The sequence below is a fragment of the Peromyscus maniculatus genome, chromosome 9 (genome assembly GCF_049852395.1).
Source record: "Peromyscus maniculatus bairdii isolate BWxNUB_F1_BW_parent chromosome 9, HU_Pman_BW_mat_3.1, whole genome shotgun sequence".
Lineage (NCBI taxonomy): Eukaryota > Metazoa > Chordata > Mammalia > Rodentia > Cricetidae > Peromyscus > Peromyscus maniculatus.
The window spans coordinates 68,468,166-68,486,744 of NC_134860.1; the positions used below are offsets into that span (position 1 = coordinate 68,468,166).

General features: G+C 54.5%; 1 protein-coding gene across 3 annotated transcripts in view; it reads right to left on the reverse strand.

Annotated features, from left to right (window-relative positions):
• Nucleotides 1–5,604: 5,604 nt before the first annotated feature.
• The window catches only part of Bmp1 (bone morphogenetic protein 1), a 43,897-nt gene continuing 30,922 nt past the window's right edge, over nucleotides 5,605–18,579 (reverse strand). For 2 of the 3 annotated variants that reach the window (XM_006989100.4, XM_016007491.3), the window contains exons 15-20: nucleotides 18,285–18,465; nucleotides 14,244–14,369; nucleotides 11,604–11,731; nucleotides 11,022–11,235; nucleotides 9,211–9,461; nucleotides 5,605–6,339 (exon numbers count right to left, since the gene is read on the reverse strand). In XM_006989100.4, the coding sequence (XP_006989162.2) occupies nucleotides 6,205–6,339; nucleotides 9,211–9,461; nucleotides 11,022–11,235; nucleotides 11,604–11,731; nucleotides 14,244–14,369; nucleotides 18,285–18,465 (1,035 nt within the window). In that variant the 3' untranslated portion in view covers nucleotides 5,605–6,204. Of the gene's footprint in view, nucleotides 6,340–9,210; nucleotides 9,462–11,021; nucleotides 11,236–11,603; nucleotides 11,732–14,243; nucleotides 15,069–18,284; nucleotides 18,466–18,579 lie in introns of all 3 variants that reach the window. The other variant, XR_013042510.1, reaches the window with a different exon arrangement.

Genomic DNA, 18,579 nt, shown 5'->3' on the forward strand with positions numbered 1-18,579 from the left:
CGGAAGGTTGTGATCCACCATGTAGGTGCTGGGACTTGAACCTGGGTCCTCTGGAAGAGTAGCCAGTGCTCTAACTGCTGAGCCATATCTCCAGCAGGGCTCCCTTTTAAAAACGAGGGTTTCTAGTCCAGTCTAGCCTTTAACTCTCTATGTGAGCTGAACTTGAACTTGTGATCCTCCTGTTTCTACTTCCAGGGTGCTAGGATTACAGACATGGACTGCCATGCCTGGTGTATGAGGAGCTGGAGACTGAACGCAGGGCTTTTCGCATGCTAGATAAGCACTTCACTGAACTACAACTTAGCCCACACACCAGCCTCTTCCATAAGGGCACTAATTCCATCCACGAGGCTCTATCCTTAGGAAAGGCAATGCCTCCTCAACCCATCACTATGGGAGGTGAATTTCGATAAGAACTTTGGGTTTGGGACATATGCAGGGCACTCAGGGCAATGTGGTGGTGCCTCTCTTTGAGACTGAGGAGCGATGGGTAGAGTGGTTGAGTTGCTTTTTCCAGCAGGGAGCTCACACGGGGATGCCACCTGGAACTGCCCCAATAGTGGGCTCAAAATACAGGGGCACAGCTTCACCCACGGAAGAGACTTCGGAGATCATCCGGTCTCACCCCGTGCTTCCCAAATGCGGCACAGGGGTACCCAGGGAGGCCTCTTTAGGATGTGTGCCTAAAATCCCCAGGATGGAGTCCTCCCTATTGCCACAGCCTGCCATGGCTCAGACCCAGGTGCCACTGGGTTTCCTTCTCCCAAGAGCCCTGTATACCCTCCTCCCTGGCAGGATTCCTCAGTGCAGATCTGAGTCACCTCTGCGCCTATTATTATAGGCTTATTAAAATGGTTCTCAGCTGCAGTGGGAATGTTCCAGAACGGTCGGAGGCACCTTACCAACACTGCCTGAGTCAGGGCCAGGTTTACATGTGTCATGGGGCATGGCTGCTTTGGGATAAAGGAAAACTGAAGGGCAGTTCACCGCTGCTGAGAGCCTCGTGTGCGGGAACCGGGTTGGTACTTCCACACAGCAGCTAGGTTGGTCTACATAGCGTGGTATATTCCTACCTCACATACGGGAAACTGAAGCACAAAGAAGTTTAGAGGCTTGTACATGTCTACAGCAATTCATAAACAGGAATATTCCATTCGGAGCCCCCTGTGGCTGCCTCTTAGAGTATGTCAGTTTATGTGTGGGATAGTTAGACACAGGCAGGACCTAGCTCCCACTGAGTGGCCCTTCCCACCGCTCTTCAGCTAACCGACCACGTGCCTAGCTTCCGAATGACGCCAGGGGGGGCTGTAGAGTCAAAAATGTCACCGAGGCTTATTTTAAAGGAGTGGGAAGCAGTGAGCCCAGGGTTGAAGGACCTGCAGTGACTCTTTTGCCTCTGGGCAGTGTGGATTCTCGGTCCTTTCGACTCACCTTTGGAAAGAGGGACTAGCTCTCAGAGAGTCTTCCACTGGGGGACAAGGGTAGAGAACAGGAATAAGATTGCTTCTTCCTCCGTCTGGATGGCCATTCCCAGGACATAACCAACCCTGGACTGTAAGGACCCTGCAGAGAGAGCAACCACTACAGGCTGTGCTGGGATTCTTTCTAGCTTAGGGTCCATATGACCCAGGAAAAGCAGATGCATACTCACATACACACCATCCACGTAGGAATACACACCCCTTCCCTTGGGCTGGCTTTGGAGGAAGCATAGGAGGCCCAAAGTGAGGCCCAAGGTGGACTGCAGCTAAAGGACCTGAGTTTGTCTCCAGTGCTGACTGTAAGGGGTTATACATAGGTGGGCGTTCCCCTGTATATAACACAGGCACAAACACATGGTCATACGCATTTCCCTCCAAAGCACACGTGACCCCCATATTCTCCTCTGCACTACAGTGCACCCAACTCCTCTGCTTCCTCTTTCCTCCCTGGCCAGTGTCTGTACTTTCAGTCCTTGGTGGAAAAAGAGCTCTGCCTGCCAGGGTGGAGTGAGCAGAAGGCCAGCTCTAAGAGCTCCAGAATGTCCTCTGCCTTCTGTTTGTGACGTCTCTCGTGTTAGGAAACGAGGTAGCGGAGGTCCCAAGGAAAGGGACAAAGAGGGACTGTACCCTGAAATCGAGAGGGGCCTGATTTAGGAAGCTGAGCTGAGGTGATTGCCCATAAAAGTGTGGCCGCAGCATCTGGAGAAGATTGGAACCAGATGTTCCAGGATGGGGGCGGGGAGGGCGTCAGGCAGGAACAGCAGCTCTGGTCAGGAGGTTGGGTTGTGGTGTGTGTGTGGGGGGGGAGGGGACAGTGGGGTGGCTCATGACACTCTGAGGAGAACACCTGGCTGCCCTCTCCCCCCAATTCTCCAAGGCAGGCACTGCTATTTCTGCACACTGGAGCAGCCAAACTTTTCACAGATTCCGGAATCCGCCTTGTGCGTAGGGACAATCATGTACAGGGTGGAACTTGGGAGGTACCCAGAAAGGCCACCAGCTGGCCAGAAATATGTCCTTGCTGCCCCACAGGGTACCTCCTTGCTACGGGCTAAGCATCCTCCCCCTCTGGCAGAGGAGGAGCCCTGAGCTCCGAATGTCTAGCTGGAAACCAGTGTGCCCAGAAGTTTGTTTCCAAACAGGAATAGAGAGCAGTCCGGGATGGGGAGCTCTTTGGCAGAGAAAGCCTGATCATTAAGAACCTACTATTTGCTAGACACAGTGACAGCCTGTCTTCAGAGGTCACTTCCTTCCTGCTCCATAACCGTGGCAGGTGTTCCTGTCATTAGCATGATGGTACGGCCCAACTGAGAAGTTGAGTCATCCAGGGTCACACAGGCACCCAGTGGTAGAGCCAGGGTTAAAAAACGGGTTGTTGGTGTGGAAGCTTGGGACCTTTCTGCTTCTGAGAAGCATGAGAGGAAAGGACGGGGGTGGGAATGAAAGCAGGAGGCAGAATTGGGCACCCAACTTTCCTAATTTGACCGTCGAGGCATCAATGGGCCCTGGGTTCCTTGTAAGGATCCCAGGGGGCTTCTACATCCTAGCTTGCATCCTGGTGGCTTCAGAGCCTAGATGTTGGGGTTTCTTGACTGTCTCTGCAACCGCAGGGGAGCTGATGGGGTGGCAGGTTTAGGGAGCAACCAGGGGTGGAGCATGTGGCCAGCGTCACAGAGGTAACTGTCCTCCAGCTGTGCTGGCCTCTCCGCCAAGGTTAGAGATGTGCTCCCCAACAGCCCAGATGGAGGGCTCTGCGGCTTGCTTCTCTCTTCATGATTCTGGGACTGGAGGTGAAATGGACCTTCTCCCTGGCTTTTCCATCATCAGCTATCTGGGTCCGAGGGACACTCAGAGCTGGGAGCCACTAAGGAGTCACTGGACCTTCCTCAGCCACGGCATCACCGGTGCCGCACCGCACTGGAGCTGACCTAGTTTGGGTTGCTAGGTCAACTCTTCAACAATGTTTCCATAAGCCAGGCATGGTGGCACACACCTTTAATCCCAGCACCCCGGAAGCAAAAAAGGCAGATCTCTCTGAATTTGAGGCCAGCCTGGTCTACGGAGAAAGTTCCAAGTCAACCAGGGCTACACAGAGAGAGACCCTGTCTGGGAAAGCAAAAAACACAAAACAGACAAACCACCCCAAAAAGTTTCCACATCCTGCAGTGGTCTTGGAATAGCTCCCAACACCCTAAGAAGGAGAGCCTTTGCTCTACATCCTCCTCCTCCTCCTCCCCCACATGGTACTTTGGTATTCTGTCTTCAAAGTCCCCCTCCTCCTTCCTCACCATCACAGACTCTCCAGCATTCATGCTTTGGGCTGCCAGTGCCTGACTGCAAGCATTTGGAGGTGAACATCTGGGCATCCAGACCTGTCTCCCTACTTCTCAGCTCAACGGTGATGGAGAACCTTGAGATGGCTCCAAGGACCTACTCTGTGGTCTTCACTTTGCACCAACTCCACACTCTTGTTTAAGGCTCTGGTCCTCCACAAAAGCTAGGTAGGTCTCTGTGGTGCTCGGCACCCCCTACTGCTGGCACAATGCCCGCTGTTTGTCACTCCCTGGAACTGAAATGCCAGGGCTTCACTAGCAGTCTCTGATGGGCCCAGAGAAGGTCTGAAGGCTCATTCTGGAGTCCTCGGGGGGAATACAAGTCTTCTTGGGTGATGTACTCTTGGGACATGTGCCTGGGGTGGCTGCATGGTGTCGGGGGGAGGGGGGTCATCTGTCTCTAGTCATGCTGTTATTGTTGTTCATGAGACACACGCACACATACACACACCCCTCAACTGCCAGAGTGGATGCATCTCAGTGGCTGGAAGCCTCTGGGTTCAGACAAGGTTGTGATCTTCTTGGCTTCTTTGGGCATATGCCTTAAGATCTGGGATTGCCTTCCTTTGGATTTTACAGGAACCTGGAAGGCTGGTAGAGAGAACTGTGACCACTGACTACCTACTCTGTCAGAGGGGAGCCAATGCTAAGTTGGTAGGTGAACAGAGGGTACGGGAGATGCCATGTGACTGGCGTCATTCAGGAGCCCTTAAATTCTGCTCATGGCCCTACAGGCTGTGTTGAACATCTCACCCACAGGAGGGGGACTAAGGATACGTGATAGTACCTCTGGGCATCTCCTGTATGCATGCAGGTCTACAGAGCCTCATCTATAGTCCTGTCTAGGGGGAGATAGATGGCTTCAGGCTGGAAGGGGAGCATTTGATGTTGTGGAAGGCCGTGGGTGCACTGTCTACTTTCTACCTAAAAGGCCTATATGAGGTCCACCATGCCATGCTGCTCCCCAGGGGTGGGTCCAGATGGCCTGGTAGAGTGCCTGCATCTGCCACAGGGAGGAGCTTGGGACTGAGGGAAGAATCCTAGCATCTCAGGGAGTCCTGCCTCGGGAAAAGCCACTGGCCTGCTCCAGCATCAGGGTAGAGCCAGAATAGGGAGAGAGCCTTGCCCTGCTTTCTGTGAGGAGCAGTCAGAAGTCCCTCGGAAAGGAGGGGGCAGGGCTCTCTTTTGGCTTCTCCAGGCTCCAGTCTGGGCCTCACTGTTGGCAAGGGCAGGGAGGAGGAGACTGGACAAGACAGCAGCCTTTGTCGCTGGAATATTTACTCAGTGACTACCGAACCATCCTGGCTGTCCTCTTCAAAAAGAGCAGAGGATCCCTGGCGCTGGTACCCAGCATCTGCGGGCCAGGAGTGGACCTCACTTAGTCGATGTGGGTCTTCCCACTTGCCAGCTAGACATTCTCACACACCCCTCTCCCCCCTCCCCCTCCAGACCAAGAGACAGAAAAGCCAGATGGACAAACATACCCTAAACCCCTTTTATATGCCTTCTCCCTCCCCCAGACAGCCTCTTTATAGAATGTTCTACTCCTGTTGTGTGGGAGGGCTATAAGCAGTGTGTGTGTGTGTGTGTGTGTGTGTGTGTGTGTGTGTGTGTGTGTGTTCATCATGTCAGTGTGAAATCACACCCTCAGGAGTCCTGGAATTTTGAGAGGGAAGGGCAGCCAGCAAAACCAGGTGTTTTGGCTCCAGACTGGCTCCAGACACCCAGCAAACCAGCACATCTGGAAGAATCCACATGTCCCCACATCGCAGACAACATCTGGCACAGGATCCTGGCTGTAACACTTTCTGTTTATTGGCTGGGGTGCCCTGGTATGGCCGATGAGCCAGTGGGCCTAAGAGAAGCCCCGTCTTTATTCATCCACTTCCTCCTCTCCGACTCTCCACCATGGCTCCGAGGAGGTACCCACAGATATGTGTGCCCCAGGAAACATGGAAGCAGGGGCCGGGGTGTGTGTGTGTATGTGTCAAAATAAAAACAAATTGAGGCTGGCGAAGGGGCAGGAAATGTACGTTACAATGAAGATGGGGGCCACCGCTATCCACAATACGGTGTAGAGACGGCAGGAAAGGCAGCAGGGTCCTGCACAGAGACTGTCTTGGCCCAGGCAGGGCCCCAAGGAGGAAAGGTCACTTCAAGTGTCTTGGTGAAAGCTCCGGTTCCCTGGTCCCTCTGATGGGAGGCTTCGGGAACTGGCTTAGAAGGAGTCCGATTCCCCTACCTCCTGAGGACACCTGGCCCATTGGCCCCGTAGGTCCTGGTGCCTGGGGGAGAGGGACAGTGTGTCACCATCTGCCTGTCACCCCCCTTGTCCAGTCTGGGCGAGCAAGGGAAGCAGGACTCCGGTTCCTGCCACCACGCCGGGGCGGTCACTTCCTGCTGTGGAGTGTGTCCTGGAACTTGGTGCTTGTATACCGCAGGTGGAAGCCTTTCTTGGAGATGGTGTCGTCAGAGTGGAACTTGACCAGGACGGAATCTCCGGCCGAGTACACTTCCTCAGGAGGCTGCCAGGGAGAAGGATGGGAATGAGGAGCTGGGATGGGACTGCTGCTTTCCCTCCCGGAGGTCCTCAGTGTCTCAAGATTCCCCATGAAGCAGGGTGGTGTGTAATCCTGGCACTTAAGAAACAGAGCCAGAAGGAGAGCAATCTGGGCTCTCTAGTGAGAATATATAGATATATATATTTAAAATCTTTTTATTTATTTATTTAATTATTTTTAGAAAGATAGATAGATGAGGGGCTGGAGAGATGGCTCAGCAGTTAAGAGCACTTCTTGCTCTCTAGAGGGTCTGAGTTCAGTCCCCACAATGGGTGGCTCACAACCACCTATAACTCCAGTTCCCGAGACTCTGATGCCCTTGTCTAGCCTCCTCGGGTACTGCACAAGCCCCACCCCACCCTCTACATACACACAATTAAAAATAAAACATTTTAAAAAATGAAGCAGACTTTCAGGCTACCAGGAATTTAAAGTGAAATCTGGGGAGGGCAGCTTGCTTTAAGATCAGAGCTGAAGCCGGGCGGTGGTGGTGCACGCCTTTAATCCCAGCACTCGGGAGGCAGAGCCAGGTGGATCTCTGTGAGTTCGAGGCCAGCCTGGGCTACCAAGTGAGTTCCAGGAAAGGCGCAAAGCTACACAGAGAAACCCTGTCTCGAAAAACCAAAAAAAAAAAAAAAAAAAAAAAAAAAAAAAAAAAAAAAGATCAGAGCTGGGCAGGTGGAGTGGCCTTTAATCCCAGCACTGGGGAGGCAGAGGCAGGCAGATTTCTGTGAGTTCAAGGTCAGCCTGGCCCACAGAGTGAGTTCCAGTCCAGCTAGGGATACATAATGACACCCTGCCTGAAAACAAAACAAACTCACCAAACTCAGCTCAGAGTCAGCCATTCCTATATTTATTTATTTATTCATTTACTGTGTGTATGTGTGCGTGTGTGTGTGATGTGTGTGTGTGGTGTGTGTGTGTGGTGTGTGTATAGTATATGTGTGTGTGTGTGTGTAGGGTCAGAGGACAGCCTTGGGTGTCATTCATCAGGTATCATTCATTATTAATTAACTAACTGATGAGACAGGATCCCACTGGCCTGGAACTTGCCCAGTAGTGACTGTCCAGTGAGCCCCAGGAGTCTGCCTGTCTCGGTCCCTCTGGTGCTGGGATTACAAGTGCACTCTACTTAGAGAAGATGGAACAGCTCTTCTCTGCCCACCCGGCTAGGCAGGGAGCCCAGACATAGATGCTGCTGTCCTCCACCTATTTCCGCTCCTGCCTGGTTCTAGATCTAACTTTTTGCTTTGTCTCCAGACCCTGAAGAGCCGCCTCAAGCCCGGGACCAGGGACCGAGGAAGATAGGCAATGTCCTTCTGAGGTGGCTTCATGCTCGGACCCTCCAATCATAGAAGGAATCATTCCCGACAGCCTTGAAAACATTTCCAGTAACTGTGCCAAGAAGAAGCCCTGCCTGGGTTCCTCTCCACATCCCCTCTGCTGGCCACAGCCTGGGGACATCTCTGGAAGCGGCCCCTGAAGACATTTCATTTGTTGTGTGACTAAAAGAAGGGGCGAGGCAGGGAGGAAGTGCTAACCTGTCAGCCAGGGATGCCAGAGAGGCTGGGCAGCCAGGCTGGGGCTCCACATAGCCTCTTCTCCACAGCCTGTTCCACCATGGCCCAGCCCCTGCTGCTCATGCTAGGCTGAAGCTCAGTCGCCAAGGCAGTGACTCTCCGCCTTCCTAATGCTGTGACGCTTTAATTCAGTTCCTCATGTTATGGTGACCCCCAACCATAAAATTATTTTTGTTGCTACTGCATATCTGTAATTTTGCTTACTGTTATGAATCTTAATGTAAATATCTGTGTTTTCTGATGGTCCTAGGCGACCCCTGTGAGAGGTTGTTCAACTCCCCCAAGGAGGTCTCGACCCACAGGTTGAGAACCAGTGTCCTAAGCGGGAGGTTCAGCTGATGCTGGGCTTAGCAGCTGAGACCGTTCTGGGGGAAGTTGAACCTTTTCTGGGGCAACGGAAGAGGAGAGAAAGGCCGGAGCCAGGGACTGCATCAGAGTGTACATGTGAGTGTGGATGTGCGTGAGGGAAATGGGGAAGGGTGACAAGAGGAAGACAGCAGAGAGGACAGGGAATGAGGGGGAGGGGGAGGGGGAGAGGGAGGGGGAGGGGGAGGGAGGGGAGAGGGAGGGGGAGGGAGGGGAGAGGGAGGGGGAGAGGGAGGGGGGAGAGAGGGAGAACAAGACCAAGACCCTAATCTGTTACTGGGAGGAAAAGAAGTGTATCTACGGGCTAGGCCTGGCCTTTCTTACAAACCAGCCCAAGTCATTGTGCCCACAGCTTCTGCAAGGCACTCTAGACAGTCACAATCGGCCCCCAAGCCCTCCTTGGAGAGCGGCAGCAGCAATGGCTTTAGGATACAGTGGCCTCTCACCAGGGGAGAGACAGACAGAGGAAGGGATCATGGTGTTTATGGTCCAGCCGGTCTGGTTAGAGGGACAGCTCGGGGCTCCTGTTTCTGATTCTGGCACTAACTAACCTCTGCCCCACCCCGCACCCCCAGTTAAGCCCTGGAAATTGGTGGTGGTGGGGTCAAGGTTCGAGTGGTTCAGGGAGATCCCCGATCACCTGCGGGCCAGACCAAACTGGTCCCAAGCGCGCCAAGGTCAGGGTGGGGCCCGGGCCAGGCAGTTGTGGGAACCTTTACACTGTCCGGAAAGGCCCCTGGTTCCCTGCGTAAGGACAGCCCCGGGGGTGACGGCCTCTGTAAGTGCTCCCAGGCTTAGCACGTTAGCTTCTGCAGAGGGCCAGGCAGCGGGACCAGGGTGAGAGTGGGAAGGCAGTGTGAGGTAGGGAGGGGGTCGGGAGGGCGCTCACCCCAGAGCCACAGTAGCGGCCCAGTCTGGGAGCTGTGTTGTCGTAGCCATCGAAGAGTTCCATGTAGTCATAACCACAGTCCGTCTCCTCCTCCACCTCGAAGGTCTGGAACACCAACTCCACACCATAGCCCTCCTCGGCCACGATGACCCACTCGCAGTCCACCCCTCCAGGGTAGTTGTTATCACCAAACTGGGCGTGGGAATAAAGGTCTTTGGTCTTCACATCTGCCCGCACTTGGCCTCCACACTCTGCAGGGAACGAACGGCGAGACTGACCACCACTGATGAGGACGCCATATTTACAGGTCTGTGCAGCACCACCCGGAACCACGGGGACAAACTCCAGGTACAGAGGCCGTGCGGCCGGTGACAGGTGGGATCTGGTCTAGCCTCAAGCAGATGCCCCGCTACGTCACCTCCGAATGGAGACTTAAGGAGGAGGCTAGGAGACACTTTAGGGTGAGGCCACAGGTAAGAGGTTACGTGGAGCAGTGGTCTGGGGGAAAGGTGAGCTTTATCTGAGAAGGAATTGTTCCTGGATTCTAGCTGAGGGCTGTCATGGAGAAACATGGCCCAGCACTGTCAGACTGGACGCTTAACAGAGTAAACCTATACACTGGTGTGTGAACTGATTTTTTAAGTGTTGGCTCAAGTTTAAAAAACAAAACAAAAACAAACAAGCAAAAAAACCAACCAACCAATGACAACAAATAAAGCCCACCAACCCCATTGTGGGTCAAACACTGACGGAGTTCCAGCCTCTGGTTTGTGAACGTGTGCTAGGCAAGGCAAACGGCATGCAAAGCGTGGACAGAGCAACTGCCCTCCTGGGCAGCATGTCCCTGGATTTCCTCCTATACCGGGGAAGAGGTGAGCTAGGCAGGGTCTGTGTTAGGATGGAGGCAAAGGAGAAGGTGGAGGGCTGTGGGCCTACCAGTTCTGGGATACCCAGGACTCACCAGTAGACAATGACATTTGATACTGATTGATATCCTTGCCCTGCATCTGGGTCTCTCAGGACTGGCCTCTAAGTTTCCCTCTGCAGCTACAGCTACATGGCTCCCACTGCCATCCTCACACTCTAGCCAGACCAGATGACTTGCTGTCCACCTGGTGTGTACCATGAGCTCTGCACCTCCCCACCCCCACCCCCACCCTCCACCCCACCCCCAGGATGACGCCAGCCGTCAGGTCCCTTTCTTTTTCCCCCTAGCCCTGTTTTGTCTTAGGCTGTAATCATCAATGCCTGGTTTATCTCTCTGCTGGACTCTGAGTTTCCTGGGGCAGGCAGGGTAAGGGCTGATTCACTGCCACGTGCCCCCTGGTCAAATAAACAAGCCGAGCGAGCTCCTTGAGGGCTGGGATCTGGATCTCCCGCTAGGCTCATTTTCTGACCTGCACTTAGAAGGATGCCTTATACATGTTGCCTGCGAATAAACAGCTGTAGACGGAGAGAAACAGCATGTGGGTAGGCTGAGGCTGATGCATTCTTGAACATGCCACAGTAGGGGACAATCGGGGATGCTCTCCCCAGTCCTGGGTTACCTAACCATGGCTTCTTCTGCTCGCTGTCACTGTACCCTGTTTTCTGACCTTCCTAATCCCTGACTCCTTCCCCATTCTTTAGTGTTCACTCTGATGATCTGCTCCTCAGAACACAACAGTGGCCCTGGGGTTACAGGCTCTGCTCTACGGACCTGCAAAGGCCCTGTGCAAAGTCAAGGCCAGGGTTGGCAACCAGAGTCAGCAACGTACCTGGAACAAACATCAGTGTAAGGGCATCATCACCTGGCCCAAGGCTGGCCTCACCTGTGGAGTGGGATGCCTGGAAGCCTTTCCTCTGGACCGAGTTGTCTGAGTAGAAGCGTAAGAACATGCGGCTGCCCGTAGCCAGAACCGGCTCAGGCTTCTTGGTGCCACAGAATCGGCCAAGGAGCGGCGCCTTGGCATCACGCCCATCGAATACCTCCAGGTGGTCATAAGCACACTCTGGCTGAGACTCAATATCCATCTCCACGAAGGTCTGGGGGATACAAGAAAGGAGTCCAGATTAGAGGCATGGCTAGGGCATCTGGGAGGAGTCCCCAAATCTCTACACCCCTGGACCCCAGCTCATATACAACCATGGTAGCAATCAGGGCTGTGGGATGATGGTGAGGGAGGACTCAGGACTCAGGAACGGGCAGTGGCAGAGCTATCCCCCAAAACATATTCAGAAAGAGGGTTCCTGTTCAGGAAGACTTGTTTCCACATGGATGGGTAGGCCCCGAGGCTCAGCCAGGCCACCCCGTCTGCGGTCAACACCTTGGACTCACACCAGTCTTTGCAGATGGCAGAAGCAAATGGCCACTTGATATCGAAGAGCAGGGTGTCCATACAGTGGTATCTTACCAGCTTTACCCGATGCCCAGGGGTGCTGGAGATCACCCACGTACACTCCTTCTTGCTGGGGTACTTGTCAGGCCAGTTGGGGCTGGTGATGGTGCCACTGGTGGATGTCAGCTTGTGTTCACAGCCAGCTGTGGGGGGGAGTGACAGAGGGGATCAGCAGGGACCTCCCACCCTGATGCCTCCTAGGAAGAAGGTGTTTCCCTCCCGCCGCCCACGCCTACGCTCGGCCTCATGTGTCCTCCATTCACAAGAAAGGACTGAAGATACCCATTTCTTCCCCACTCCGTCACCCAGGCCAGCGGAGAACTGAATGACTTGGTGTCTAACGAAACCTTGGTGAAGACCCCTAGGCGCAGCAGGTGAGGTCCTCTACCCTTTGGTGACCGTCTGGCCACACCACTTCTGCCCAGCTGTCACACCCTTTCTCCTCTCTGCAGCCTGGGAGCTTCTGTACACTGGGAGCTGTGTCAGCCGTCGTCACCGGGGACTTTGGTCCCTGACTCAGTCATCCCCAGACTCCACTCCTGCTACCATCACAGGTGACAGAAACAAACGAGCGGCCAGCTCACCCAGCATGGCCTCTGTGACTTCTGACCTCCTCAGTTCTTCTGGTTCTCATCTCTCCTCACAACCTCACTCTGGGTTTTCCCAACATGCATCACCTTCTCACATTTTTTTTTCCCCAGCATGCTTACAGGTCCCTAAGTATCCACAGGGGATTTGATCTAGAACTCCTCACAACTACCAAAATCCAGAATGCTCAAGACTCTTATATAAAATGGTATAATATTTGCCCATAGGATTAACTGTACTTTCATAAGGAGGTTGGCTGAGTTCAAACAATGGACCCTCCACCTAGAGGTCTGTTTTCCTCCATAGTCCATCAGTTGGCTGCCGTCTGCTGCTGGGTTACATGGTTGGTCACCAGATTACTGACATCCTACCCTTCTCCCTTAGAAACCCCATTCAGCTGGGCCCGGGAGCATATACTGTAATTCCAGCTACAAGAGAGGCCAAGGCAGGAGGATCCCAGGTTCAGCTAGCAATTTAGTGAGACCTTCCCTCAAAACAAAAAGTAAAGAGAGATCTGGGAACACAGCTCTGTGGCAGAACCCTTGCCTGGGGTGTGTGTAAGGCCCTAAATTCAATCCCTAGCACAAAGCAAACAAACAAACAATAAGCAAACAAGGAGAGAATTCTAGAGAGTTGGCTCAATCAATAAAGTGCTTGCCAGCCAGACGATGGTGGCACACACCTTTAATACCAGTAGTCAGGAGGCAGAGGCAGGCAGATCTCTGTGAGTTCAAGGCTAGCCTGGTCTACAGAGTGAGTTCCAGGACAGCTAGAGCTACACAGAGAAACCCTGTCTTGAAAAACAAGGAAGGAAGGAAGGAAGGAAGGAAGGAAGGAAGGAAGGAAGGAAGGAAGGAAGGAAGGAAGGAAGGAAGGAAGGAAGGAAGGAAGGAAGGAAAGAGAGAAAGAGTTTGCCCACCCACATGAAAGCCAGGTGTGGTACCACACCCCTAAAGTCCCAGCACTGGTAAGGCAGGGACAGGAGGATCCCTGAGCTTGCTGGCCATCTAGTCTAGCCAAAATCATCGGGCCCCGGGCTCAGTGACAGACCCTGTCTCAAAAAATATGGTGGAGAGTGACTGAGGGAGACACCAGATGTCAACCTGTGGTTTCCACATGCACACCAAATACACACACACACACACACACACACACACACACACACACACTTAAAAATAAAATAAATCTTAAATAATAATTTTAAGTTTATGATTAGTATTATTGTATATATGAACACGTATGATGTGTGTGGATGCATGTGTGTACACACATGTGGGGAAGCCTGAGGACCACTCTGTGGAGTTGCCTCTCTCCTTCCACCTTTACGCAGGTTACAGGGATGAACTCAGGCCGAGCCATCTTGCCAGTCCCTGAAGGTATTTTTTTCATAATATTTTTAGTGTGCCTGTGTTTTGACTACAACCAGCCACATGAGGTCAAGGGTAGAATTCCCTACTTGTATGGTGTTCAAAAAGTTTCAGTTTTTTTTTTTTTGGAACATTCTGGACTTTGCATGTTCAGATCAGGGTTGCTTAACCTGTATTTGCGGGGCTCTGGTGTCAGAAAGAGTAGCAGCCCCCCTGCTCTGAGAGTCCCCAGGGTGAAGTGTGGCCCACAATGGCAATGCACTCAATTGTGGTTGCTGGGGACACTCCATCACTCCCCAGCACTCATGTTCTTCATTTTACACAGGGACAATCCAGGCACAGAGTGAGTGAGGAGCAGCCACTCAAAGGCACACAGTCAGCCAAGTGACAGGCAGATCCAGGCCAGGCAACCTAGCTACAGAGTCTGTGCCCTTAACTGCTATCCTTTCTGTTCTGGGGAGTCAGAGGAGGCTATAGCAAACAGACAGGTTTGGACTCGGGTTTTAAGAGCCCAGAAATGGACCTTCAGCATCTGTGGACAAGGGGAGAGCACCTGTGCACATGACCTGGCGACCACAGTAAGGGAGGTGGCGGGGGGCTAGCCTTCCACTGCTCAGGATGGAGACGTCTGCATGCGGATGTCTCTGGGCAGTGCAAGAGGTACCTGACAAGCTCTGGTCACCCTCTGCATGGGTCTTACCTTCCTTGCAGTCATGTTTGTTGTCGTGAAGGATGAAGCCACTTCGACACTGACACTCGTAGCTGCCAAACGTGTTCACGCAGTCCTGCTGGCAGCCGCCATTGTCCTTGGAGCACTCATCCTTGTCTGTAAGGGGGCAAACAAGAGCACTGGGTCTGTGTGGGATGAGGTCTGGTCGCCCCCGGGGGGAAGTGGGAGGCCTGGCAGGGCTTCCTCCTGTGAGAGGGAGGGCGCAGGAGGGCTGGGCGTGGGGTGGGAGGTCAGGGTGATGATGGAGTTCTGGACGCTGCGTCAGTGGAGCCCGCGGAGTGGGGGGGGGGGCGCCTCTGCTTTGGGCAGAGAAGGCAGAGGTGGGCAGAAGTAGGTGGAGGGAGGGCTGGGGTCTGGAACTGACCAGCATGGGAACCTCTACCATTACCTGCTTACTGGACAGACGGACAAGTGGAAAAACAGACACAGGGACAAGCAGACTGCAAGAGAAAGGAGCAGGACGCAGGGGTCCCTCTTTTACTTCACAACAGGAAATGTCACAGACACCATCAAAATGGGAGGGGGCAGGGAAGGTTCCCCTGTCTGCTGAAGGGGGCAGGGGAGAGGAGAGCACCAGTTCTGTCCAGCCCAAAGGAGGTGGCTGGAATGGCAGAGTGGAGGCAGGGTGTGGGTGGGCTCCGAAGCCCCCAGCCCGCTCCGTCCGAGGTGAGCTTCCTGAGTAATGAAGGGTCTGGGGGCCTGGCAGGCCTCATTGGGGGGTCCGGTTTCTTTTCTGCACTCGGAATTTGAGCTGGTGGGGGCGTCCCCGAGGGGGCTGCAGAGCTGGCCTCTTTTCTGAAATGAGAGAGAGAGAAGGAGAAAAGGGACCGAGGAGTCGGGGCGGAGGGCAGGAACCAGGGAGGGAAACCAATGGAAACTAGACCCAGGACCTCCAGACAGGTGGACGGGGGGCAGAGTGGGGCGGGAGGGCAGGCAGACCCACATGCAGGACGGCCATGTCACTACGGCTGGGTTAGCAAAGAGGCACAGCAACAGGGGACGACGGGACCGAGGCCGTGGCAAGGAGAAGGGCTGGAGGGGCGGCACCCTCTGGGGTGTGCCTACTGGGGAAGAGAAACTCAGAGCTGCTGGGAGAGGCGGAAAGGGCTGTGTAAGAGCTCTGCTCACCCTCATTTTGGCAGCTGCAGAAAGTGTGTGACACAGACATACACATAAACCCAGGCTCCCCATGCGACCCCGTGCATGGAAGAACTGCTGTACAAACAGGAAACACAGATAAGCATGAACACATGTCCTGCATCGCCCACACACAGGCCAAACACCTATAGCATACCACGAAGACTCAGGCACAAAGTCACAGTCACACACACACACACACACACACACAACCTACTCACCCATCTGTGTGTGGGTGCACACACAAGACCCACATGACCTTGCATGTGTGTGTGTGTCGGGGGGGGGGGGAGCATATGCAGATAGAAACACACGGGCAGGAACAGACACATAGAGGGAGACAGACATGCCTGCATGTGCAGGAACATGAGGACCCAATGTGGTTGCAGGCACTCATCCACGTCGAGGTGCTCATGCCCATTACGTGGGCATTTACACAGAGAGTTACTCACACGATGATAGGTGTACACACACACACACACACACACACACACACACACACACACATACACACACAAAGATGCACGGACCCAGGTTTACGTGTGCCACACTGCTGTTCTAAGCTGGTGTGTCTGGCACAGAAGCAGGCAGTCAGGACAGATGTGTGGACCCCAGTTGCACCCGGAGTTCCAGAGATGAACCACAAAGTGGAAAGATGGCTGCTGGCATTTCACCGACCAGGCGGGTCTGTGATAAATGGACCCTGTTCCTCATCTAACCTGAGGAGAGGAGCCTGAGGGCTGCAGGACTGTCTCCCAGAAGGCCCTGCTTCTCCCACCTATGCTCAGGTGGGCTAGACCCATCAAGGGTCCACAGGAGCATGTGGCTAGGAGGTAGACTTGTCACGCCCCTTCCCAGAGAGAGGCTCCTCTGGAGAGCGGAGCCTGGCCAAGGAAGCTGCCATGGGACAGGTGTGTGAGAACTACTCTGAGTGTAGGTGGGGGGGTGGGGTACCTCTCCTGGCGCTCTGCCAGGAGCTCCAGGGGGCTCAGCTCACAAAGTAAAGCCACAGCTTCCCTAGCATGTCTGGACACCCATGCTTTCTCCATATATGCTCCCCAAATACCTAGTCCAGTGCCTGGAAGACAGGTGGGGTAAAATGAAAACATGAAGTCCATGGGCAGATGGCTAAGTGAGTGAGTGACTGAAGAAATGAGTGAGGGACTGTCGGTCCTGTGGACGGCTGCCTTAACATCTGGGAGGGGACTCTGGCACCTTGAAAAGCAGACGGCCCATCTGTGACTGGAGAACACACTGCAGGGGGGGGGGGGGTCAGGGCAGGGGAGGCGGCACAGACCCCAACAAGGAGATGGCACTCACCCTACAGTGCCCAAATGCCCCGGAGATGCTGGGGTCAGACCGAAGGTCTTCAGGCTCTTGCTTCTCCTTCTTGTCTTAGGGTTCTCCTTGATGGGTGTCCCAAAAGTCCACACAGCCCCCTCCTGGGGCCAGAGTCACACGCCCCAGGCCCTGAGGCTGAACTCTGGGGCCCATCGATGAGGGTCCTCGGCAGGTTTCTTGCGCAAGGGACAATTGCATATGTGTGTGTGCGCGCGCGTGCGTGCGTGCGTGTGTGCGTGGGTGTGGGCGTGCGTACGCATACGGTGTGAGCCCGTGCACAGACACGTGTGTATCTTGTACAGTGTTGCGTCTTATGTTGGGGTCAGGGAGACAAGGCAGCAACTTGACAGACACGAGCATGGCCCTCATCCTCTCCAAGACTGGAGCGACAGAAGGGCGGAGACAGGTTAAGAGTAAGCAGGTAATGGTTTCTCTGAGAAGCCCACCTGGGCAGGTATTATGTCCCCTCAGCCTCCAGAAAGCACCTTTGTTCTAGGTGGGCCTAGGGAAGGAGGGGCTCGGCGTTACACAGAGAGGGGGGCCCGGCAAGCAGTGGGGTCGGGGGCTGGGGGGCAACAGCTCCACAGAGCACATTAAGCAGAGCAGGGCAGCTGGCAGTGCCAAGCAGGGGAACCAGTGCACAGGGACAGGTGCATGGCATCCAGGTGGGACAGGCAAGGGTGCAGGGCAGCCACGGAGGGGCTGAAGGATGCAGGACCCCGGGGAAGGAGGGGAGGAGGGAGGCAGCATGGACGAAGTCATGGGCTTCCTGCTTCCTGCCCACCCTGTGGCCAACCCCGCCAGGAGAAATCGGGGTGAAGGTCCCTAACCCACCGCTCCCCACGCCACCTGCTCCAGCCAGCCCACCAACTTCCTGCTCCTTCCACACTCCACTGCAGCGCATCCGCACCCCTCACTGCTGGGTCTGGGCCCTTTTGCTCCTGGCCTCGCCCTGACCCGTGACCCGAGACTTAGGGATTCCTAAAGCAGGGGAGAGGTCTCTCAAGACCCCAGAGGTCCAGTTTGGGAAAGCTGGGGTTGGACCACCCAGAGAGGGACTTCAAAAGGGCCAGATGAGGCTAAGGGATGGATCAAGCCACGCCTTCCACGCGCAGGGGAGTGGGCAGCTTTGGTACTAGAGGGCGGTGGCGACTCCTCTTTTGGGAAGGCCTGGCATGAGCCCAGTGGGCCGGGCGGGGTCTGATTAGAAGTCCAGCTGCTGCCAGATGAACTGCCCTGCACAGTCCAAGGCAAACACTCTCCTCTTCTCTGTTCTCAGGCAACTGAACTCCCTGTCCCAGGACCTCCTCTTTCAGGCCTTGGCTTGCAGGCTTCTTCAGTTCTGCACTTAAATGCTCTGCCTCTCCCTAGGCCTGGCACAACTAAGGTCTGAAGGGCCTCCCGATAAAGATATTCAGATGCCCCAGGGGCTGGCCTGATGGAGGCAGGGGGCAGGCTTAGGAGACCAGGGAAGGCAGAGGAGCCCCCTTTTTGGTGGGAGGTGGGGCTAGAGACCAAGGAATCCAGGGTTACCTGAGAAGAAGTGGGCCTTGAAGCCCTTTTTGGACACGGTATTGTCAGACTTGAACTCCACGCGCATATTGTTGTACTGGGAGGTGATGACCTCTGGCTTCTCGGAGCCACAGAACTTGCCGTGCAGCTTGGAGTCCGCTGTGAGTCCGCTGCGCACCTCCACGAAGTCATACTTGCACACCTGCGGGAGAGCCCAGCTCTGGCTGCCTCCTCCGGGAAGCCTCCCTGTCTCCTTGATGACTCCCCTTCCAGGGAAATGGTCAGGCCAAGCAGCTATTGCCCCCATCCAACGCTG